The 9704-nt window shown below is 37.7% G+C and overlaps 1 protein-coding gene across 1 annotated transcript; it reads left to right on the top strand.

The window, feature by feature from the left end:
* Positions 1–3132: 3132 nt before the first annotated feature.
* LOC127654438 (adenosine receptor A1) lies at positions 3133–7744 on the top strand. Its single transcript, XM_052141636.1, has 2 exons — positions 3133–3464; positions 6996–7744. Exons 1-2 carry the CDS (start codon positions 3133–3135, stop codon positions 7669–7671), a joined length of 1008 nt encoding a protein of 335 aa, XP_051997596.1. The 3' UTR covers positions 7672–7744.
* The last annotated feature ends 1960 nt before the right edge of the window (positions 7745–9704 follow it).

Genomic DNA, 9704 nt, shown 5'->3' with positions numbered 1-9704 from the left:
AAAAAACTGAAAAATTGAGCGTGCAAAATTATTCAGCCCCTTAAGTTAATACTTTGTAGCGCCACCTTTTGCTGCGATTACAGCTGTAAGTCGCTTAGGGTATGTCTCTATCAGTTTTGCACATCGAGAGACTGACATTTTTGCCCATTCCTCCTTGCAAAACAGCTCGAGCTCAGTGAGGTTGGATGGAGAGCGTTTGTGAACAGCAGTTTTCAGTTCTTTCCACAGATTCTCGATTGGATTCAGGTCTGGACTTTGACTTGGCCATTCTAACACCTGGATATGTTTATTTGTGAACCATTCCATTGTAGATTTTTCTTTATGTTTTGGATCATTGTCTTGTTGGAAGACAAATCTCCGTCCCAGTCTCAGGTCTTTTGCAGACTCCATCAGGTTTTCTTCCAGAATGGTCCTGTATTTGGCTCCATCCATCTTCCCATCAATTTTAACCATCTTTCCTGTCCCTGCTGAAGAAAAGCAGGCCCAAATCATGATGCTGCCACCACCATGTTTGACAGTGGGGATGGTGTGTTCAGGGTGATGAGCTGTGTTGCTTTTACGCCAAACATAACGTTTTGCATTGTTGCCAAAAAGTTCGATTTTGGTTTCATCTGACCAGAGCACCTTCTTCCACATGTATGGCGTGTCTCCCAGGTGGCTTGTGGCAAACTTTAAACGACACTTTTTATGGCTTTCTTCTTGCCACGCTTCCATAAAGGCCAGATTTGTGCAGTATACGACTGATTGTTGTCCTATGGACAGAGTCTCCCACCTCAGCTGTAGATCTCTGCAGTTCATCCAGAGTGATCATGGGCCTCTTGGCTGCATCTCTGATCAGTCTTCTCCTTGTATGAGCTGAAAGTTTAGAGGGACGGCCGGGTCTTGGTAGATTTGCAGTGTTCTGATACTCCTTCCATTTCAATATTATCGCTTGCACAGTGCTCCTTGGGATGTTTGAAGCTTGGGAAATCTTTCTGTATCCAAATCCGGCTTTAAACTTCTCCACAACAGTATCTCGGACCTGCCTGGTGTGTTCCTTGTTCTTCATGATGCTCTCTGTGCTTTATACGGACCTCTGAGACTATCACAGAGCAGGTGCATTTATACGGAGACTTGATTACACACAGGTGGATTCTATTTATCATCATTAGTCATTTAGGTCAACATTGGATCATTCAGAGATCCTCACTGAACGTCTGGAGAGAGTTTGCTGCACTGAAAGTAAAGGGGCTGAATAATTTTGCACGACCAATTTTTCAGTTTTTTATTTGTTAAAAAAGTTTGAAATATCCAATAAATTCCGTTCCACTTCATGATTGTGTCCCACTTGTTGTTGATTCTTCACATAAAATTACAGTTTTATATCTTTATGTTTGAAGCCTGAAATGTGGCAAAAGGTCGAAAAGTTCAAGGGGGCCGAATACTTTCGCAAGGCACTGTATATGTATTTTATCATTACATTTTAAAACATTATGGAAACAAAATATTATTGAAACCTACATTATTTAAAATATTATAAAATATAATAATTGATATCTTATGGTATGCTGCATTACCAGATGAATGTAATGATTCCTAAGCACTACTGTTGGCCAGGAAATGTTGAAATCTAAAGGTAGTGCTAAACTCTATAAGGGGCCAGTATAGAAATGAACTAGAATTTGAATCCATTTCACTTCGTTCTAACATTCATTTAATTTTTTTTATGTGTTCTAAATAAACCAGTAATTTTTTTGCTTACTATTTTCCATATTTTAAGAAGTTAAGTCATCAAAAACTATAAAATAACTCAAATGGAAGTATAGAAACTAGGTAGTGACCCAAATGTTAAAACTAATATTTGAACTGCATCAAAGAAGCCATCAGGTCAGTTTTATTTATTTAATACAAATTGTAATATTTTTTTTTTTCAATTCAATTTAAGAAATGAACTTATTAGGTACAATGTATATTTTTACTATTATATACAGTGTGTGTATACTGTACAGTGTGATATTGCTTATATACAACAGTTCAATGAACAAGTACATTTCCTCTCTGCCAACAACCAAGAAAAAGTGTCCAGGTGTATCTAGTAGAATTTGGCTGTTTCAATGCAAAGGTGGTCACACCAAATATTGATTTAGCTTTTTATGTTTACTGGACTTTGTATGACATTAAGTGATGAATGAAAACTATTTATGGCATTATTTTTGAAGACATCCTCACTATGTAACATTTTTCACAAGTGCCTTAATCTTTCACACAGTACTGTATACACACACACACACACACACACACACACACACACACACACACATATAGCACACAGTGTGTGTATATGTGTACACATACACACAATACATGTAGTAATATGTGTGTGTATGTGTGTGTGTGTGTGTGTGTGTGTGTGAGCGTGTATTTATCACTTTGTGGGGACCAAATGTCCCCATAAGGATAGTAAAACCCGAAATGTTTGACCTTGTGGGGACATTTTGTCGGTCCCCATGAGGAAAACAGCTTATAAATCATACTAAATTATGTTTTTTGAAAATGTAAAAATGCAGAAAGTTTTCTGTGAGGGTTAGGTTTAGGGGTAGGGTTAGGTTTAGGGGATAGAATATAAAGTTTGTACAGTATAAAAACCATTATATCTATGGAAAGTCCCCATAAAACATGGAAACACAACAAGTGTGTGTGTGTGTGTGTGTGTGTGTGTGTGTGTGTGTGTGTGTGTGTGTGTGAGCGTGTATTTATCACTTTGTGGGGACCAAATGTCCCCATAAGGATAGTAAAACCCGAAATTTTTGACCTTGTGGGGACATTTTGTCGGTCCCCATGAGGAAAACAGCTTATAAATCATACTAAATTATGTTTTTTGAAAAGGTAAAAATGCAGAAAGTTTTCTGTGAGGGTTAGGTTTAGGGGTAGGGTTAGGTTTAGGGGATAGAATATAAAGTTTGTACAGTATAAAAACCATTATGTCTATGGAAAGTCCCCATAAAACATGGAAACACAACATGTGTGTGTGTGTGTGTGTGTGTGTGTGTGTGTGAGAGAGTGCATTTTTTAAGCCAGTGACTTTCTAAAGACAAACTAAACCACCAACACCAGCTAAGTTCCTCTTAGTTTCCTGTGCTTCATTCACTTGACATGGCTGATGGTGAGAAGGCGATCTATACTTTCTTGGAGGTCTTCATTGCTGTAGTATGTTGCCTGGGCAACCTGCTGGTGATCTGGGCAGTCTGGTCCAGCCGAGCCCTCCGTCAGACCACATTCTGCTTTGTCTTGTCACTGGCAGTGGCAGATTTTCTGGTCGGAGCTGTGGCCGTGCCGCTCGCCTTGGTAGTTGATGGACGTTTGCAGACTACTTTCCACAGCTGCCTCTTCATCAGCTGCATGGTCATCGTGTTGACCCAGGCCTCTGTGCACTCCCTGCTGGCCATAGCAGTGGACCGAGTCCTGCGTGTCTATAACCCTCTCAGGTTTGAATATTTATCATTGTCAAAGTCTTTTTTAAATTCATATTTAAAGTCTTGCTCGAGTGACAGTGAAATTGCAGGCTTGCAGATTACATTAGATAGCAATAAGCAGGAAACCAAACTTTTGCAAATGAAAATGATGCATGTTTTCTCTTAGACTGAGATCAGATGTGTTATTGGATATGCAAGTTATGAAAGTTATGAATTTATGTCATGTTGCTCTAAAAGCCAGACTGTATATTTCATATGAAACTTTTCAATTATTGTAAAGAATTATGCAAATTACACGAAGGCATTTAAAAGTTGCAGTCGTGTGTTGTTAATCGTATATAGCTCCAAAATGTATTATTAAATATGAAAAATTTACCGAGGTCTAGACCTCAGCAACCTCATAGCTGGTTACGGCCACGAAAGAGTATACCATTTTATTTTAAAAATATTAGAAATCATTTTTTATAAGCGTCATTTCCATTATTAACACAATTAATTAATTCAACACACAGAATTGGCTGGAACTGACACTGAGGTGGGAATTTCATGACATTTTATTAAAGACAACAAATGACATTAATCTCCTCATGTTGGACACCGTTTGTAGACAAATTAAATAAACCAGTGAGAGTGTGAAAATGTTTTTAACTTTTCTTTCTAGAAGTCTACAGTGTTAAAAGTGCCCAAAGTAGAAGAAACACCCACATCAGTGGGGATTTCTTTAAGATTGCAAGGGAAGCTCAGCTTCCCCTATAATGTCAAAAAAATAATGGTCAAATATGTACTATTGTGTAAACAATTTATTGACTAAAAATGCGTTAGAACACGTTCATCTCGAAGACGAGTTCGTTCAGAATCAGCTACATTACATATAGCAGGTCGGGTTGACTTTACTTCTCATACATTCCCGTGAAGCGTCAGTGCATTTCCCTGTTGAAGCCGAGTGTCCATTGACTTCAACGGGCTGCTCTGAACAGTTTTTTCAGTGCTCCGAAAATAGACGGTCATTGGATAAATGCTGCGATTATGTCTCGCCCACGGACGCCAGCGTCTCTGGGGGTGAATGAGGAGTGGGCTGGTCCGGACTCGGGCTTCCGCGTGATGATTGGAGGATCTGTCGAAAGACTGCATCTCCTTTTGATTGACAGCTAATCTGTACTATAAGAAGTCACTGAAGCTATTTCAGCTCAGTCCCATCACGGATTTCTCAAGTGTAGTCGAAAGACAAACTGCTGCAACCTATTTCTTTATATTTGTTTGGCTGAAATTGCTAGTCAATTTGCATAATACATTTCACACAATTATACACCACATTCCTTGTTTCAGTTTTACCAAGTTTAATATATTTAGTTTTAGAGCGTTCGTGCGTTCGTTCGTTCGTTCGTTCATTCATTCATTCATACAGTAGGCTAGGCTAGCGTCGTACGGGTGAAACTGCGCACGATGGCAGACGGTGCTAATATTGTCGACCTGATTTTGGCGAAGCCATTTGAAAGTCTTCCTTACGAGGAAAAAATTAGAATTAAACAGCAGGGCAGATCAACACCTAAGATTGATTTAGTGCAAAAAATAGGGTAAATAAGTTTATAATGTAGGCCGAAAATGAGCTTCCCCTCTTTGAAAGACCAGCAGCCGCCACTGACCCACATAGGAAATTAGAATACAAATAAATGCTGTTAAAATTATTGTTCATTGTTAGTTCATGATTATGGAGGCCCAAACCTGCATAAATAATAAATAAATAAATGTAATAATAAAGAAATAAAGGAATAAATGTCTTGATAAAACAAATATATTTAGGTTTTAATTAAATTTATTCCTGACTTTTTAATCAATATTATTGTATGAATTTATGCCTTTATTATTTTCTATATTTATTTTTAACTTTATTTGTATTCTTTTTAACTTTTAATTATTTATTCATTTATTTTGCTTTTTTTTTTTATTTATGTATTAATTTATTTTTTATATTTATTTATACCCACATATATTTATTTCCATATTTAAATATTCCCATATATATTTATTTATTTATACATGTATTTATTTTTTACTTTTCTGTGTGCAACATGTAAATGAGGGAGGCGGTCCTTGCGTAGCTCCAGTGCATCATTGGATGAGAGCTCAATAGTACTTATCGGAAGCAGATGGACGTCCCACCTTAGCACACCCTGACTCGCACAGATTTAGAATATGCAGGGAACCGATGGCATCACTGCAACGTTTTAAAAAAATGTCATTTTTAATTTTAAGAATCTGTCATATATAAAATTGATTTTTAAATGTTTGCACAATAAAGCACCATCTGTTTTATGTAAATTGATAAAGAGACAGGATGATACAGTATAGTAGTTTTATTTTTTATTTTGTTTAGAAAAGACTTTCTAGGGACCTGAGATGCAAATTAGCTTTGGCTATACTCTCTATGTGCAATACATATTTTCCAGTTTTGACTGGGATCGTGTTTTTTTTTTTGTTCTGTCCCTATACAAATAAACGTATAAATAAAAAAAAGAAATAAAACATTTTGCAGAGAGTTTAACAATCCAGGATGTGCTTCGACATTCATACCGGCCTACAGCTCTCCTAAAACATCAATAAGCACCTCTACTCTAAATGAAACAGTCATTTGATGCGTGGTTATCGACTTAATTTGCAAGTTGCGCAACTCTCTAGATATATGTGAAGCGTCAGCTATAGATTTTTTTATTAAATTTTTTTATCAGGGAAATGAAGCATGGTTGTATCTTTTACAATGAACAATCATAACAACAGAAATCAATATTATGGATTTGCAGACATCAAAATATGAAGTTATATACACAGGGAAAAAAAAAGAAAAGCATAAGGTTAAATCATATCATTTATGAAACTTGCTCATTTTGTGGATTTGTTAAAAAAACAGCTCCTCATTTATTTTGTGATTGTAGTATAACCAACACATCTTGGATTGACTGAAGCTCTTGTGTTTTTAGCCCCACAAATAGCTTTAGTTTACACAATATGTAACGTCACATCAAAACAAGTCAAGCGTAATCGAGCACACGCTTCAATCTACAATAAGCCAGTGGTAAGCAGGACACGCCCACATCATTATCATACAAGAGACAGAAATGTAAGAATAAATACAAAAATAAATAAATGTGGGAATATTTAAATATAGAAATAAATACATGTGGGAATAGATAATTATAAAAATAAATGAATGCATAAATAAATAATAATAATAAAAAACAAATAAAAGAATAAAAAAAGTTTTAAAGAATAAAAATAAAAAGACAAATTATAAATAAAAAGAGAAAATAAAAAATAAAGGAAAAAAGTCATACAAAAATAAATTCAGGAATACATTTAATTAAAAACTAATTATATTTGTTTTATCAAGACATTTATTCCTTTATTTATTTTCTTATTATTACATTTATTTATTTATTATTTATTTATTATTTTTTCATGTTTTGTCCTCCATACATGATTCCTAATGCATTAACTAATGTTAATAAATCGGACCTTATTGGTTTCCATTTTATCTTCTATTTTCAGGTTTAGAGGAGCAGGCAAAAAGCAACACTTGTGGGCAGCGGTCATAGTTTGTTGGCTCACCGCTTCCATACTGGGTCTCATCCCAATGTTTGGATGGCACAATGATGACCCGACGACAAATGTCAACTCCACCATTACATGCAAATTCCTTACAGTCATATCCATGTCCTATTTGGTCAACTTCAACTTTCTCATCTGTATACTTCCACCCACAGTCATCATGTTGGTGCTCTACACTTTTATCTTTTATACAATATCTAAACATCTTAGAAAAGGAGTCGGACGAGTCGTGGAGTCCAGAACGTTTTATCGTAAAGAGCGAAGACTGGCCAATTCGCTAGCATTGGTCCTGGTTCTGTTTGTCGTGTGCTGGCTCCCGATTCACATCATGAATACCTTGAATTACTACATCACAAGTCTACCCTCTGTTGCCTTCCACATAGGGGTACTCCTCTCTCACGCCAACTCTGCTGTTAACCCTATAGTGTACGCTTTCAAGATCCCAAAGATTAAGGTGGCATATAAAACCATCTTGATGAAGTTAACATTCTCAGAACAGCCGGCAGATAAGAGCAGCCAGACTTTGGACAATATCGGCAGCAGCAACTCAAACAGCCTGATCAGGTGCACTATGAAAATAAGTCAGACTCCACAGGTTGTTTTAACCGTAAATTAAAAAGTTTAGCATGGGCTACTGCATACATGAAACGAAATATTTGCTAACAAAGTTGGGACACACTTGACTGAAATGATAGGCCTGTTTACATTAAAAGCCAAAGTATACTTCAGTTGTCCATGTTGCTGATCATATGTTTAATGCAGTGGGGATTTCTTTAAGATTGCAAGGGAAGCTCAGCTTCCCCTATAATGTCAAAAAAATAATGGTCAAACATGTACTATTGTGTAAACAATTTACTAACTAAAAATGCGTTAGAACACGTTCATCTCGAAGACGAGTTCGTTCAGAATCAGCTACATTACATATAGCAGGTCGGCTGACTCGATTTACTTCTCATACATTCCCGTAGCGTCAGTGCATTTCCCTGTTGAAGCCGAGCGTCCATTGACTTCAACGGGGCTGCTCTGAACAGTTTTTTTCAGTGCTCCGAAAATAGACGGTCATTGGATAAATGCTGCGATTATGTCCCGCCCACGGACGCTCAGCGTCTCTAGGGGTGAATGAGGAGTGGGCTGGCCCGGACTCCGGGCTTCCGCGTGATGATTGGAGGATCTGTCGAAAGACTGCGTCTCCTTTTGATTGACAGCGAATCTGTACTATAAGAAGTCACTGAAGCGATTTCGCGCTCAGTCCCATCGCGGATTTCTCAAGTGTAGTCGAAAGACAAACTGCTGCAACCTATTTCTTTATATTTGTTTGGCGAAATTGCTAGTCAATTTGCATAATACATTTCACACAATTATACACCACATTCCTTGTTTCAGTTTTACCAAGTTTAATATATTTTGTTTTAGAGCGTTCGTTCGTTCGTTCGTTCATTCATTCATTCATACAGTAGGCTAGGCTAGCGTCGTACGGGTGAAACTGCGCACGATGGTAGACGGTGCTAATATTGTCGACCTGATTTTGGCGAAGCCATTTGAAAGTTTTCCTTACGAGGAAAAAATTAGAATTAAACAGCAGGGCAGATCAACACCTAAGATTGATTTAGTGCAAAAAATAGGGTAAATAAGTTTATAATGTAGGCCTAAAATGAGCTTCCCCTCTTTGAAAGACCAGCAGCCGCCACTGGTTTAATGCAAATTTTCATCATCAGCACAGTCCGCGTGCAGTCCAGTTATTCAAATCCTCATCTGTGCACATCGTTGGCGAATGTGCCTGCCATTGACTCTACTAAAAGAGTTTCACAAAGCAGTGCACATGCATCAAAACGCGTTTTTGCTTGCAGTTCAAAGAGTATACTTTGAGAGGACGAGGTCGACCAGGTGCGATCCGGAATGCAGAAAATCGAAATAGCCTATACCTGGGCCTTAAAGGTTCAGGTATACTTAATTTTTCCTTGAGCCTTTCCATCTAACACACGGTCGAACCCTCAAGGCAAAAGTATACTTCGGTTTGTCCAGGTTGGTAATCGCTCCATGCATAGTAATTGTGATGCAAATTTCATCATCAGCAGAGTCTGTACGGACTCCACGTGCTTCAAAGATTTTCTCGACACATGGACATCGTCTGCATGCACCTGCCATAAACTGTACCAAAAGAGAATCACAATGCAGTCATAGTGTGCATGCGTTGAACGCGTTTGTGGTCGAAGAGTATACTTTCAGAGGCAGCATGGTCGACCAGGCGCAATACAATCTGAAATGCACAACAAGGAACTATACCTTGACCTTCAACTTTTCAAAGTTTACTCTTTTGACCATGAGCTCATTCGGATGCGTTCGACGCACGCACACTGTGACTGCTTTGTGAAACTCATTTAGTACAGCCAACAGCCATTGTCTTCTCAGGTGCAAAAATCGGCAAAATATTCCACAAAATGACATCAGTCATATTGCAAGAGCGATAACGATCTCCAAGTGATCAAGGGTTTAGGCAGTTCTGTTTCAACCCACTGCACAGGTTTCGCCAGTAGTGAGTACTCACGCAACATAAGCAATGATGTACATGTGAGTCCACGAGACAGAGCCGGATGGAAGTTAGCGAGAGGAGGGGGTAAAATTTTGAAGAGGAACGCATCCTGGGAAGCT

Source organism: Xyrauchen texanus, chromosome 13 (assembly GCF_025860055.1).
Source record: "Xyrauchen texanus isolate HMW12.3.18 chromosome 13, RBS_HiC_50CHRs, whole genome shotgun sequence".
NCBI lineage: Eukaryota > Metazoa > Chordata > Actinopteri > Cypriniformes > Catostomidae > Xyrauchen > Xyrauchen texanus.
The sequence above is the reverse complement of the archived record's forward strand: the minus strand, read 5'-3'. Positions and strand labels throughout refer to the sequence as shown.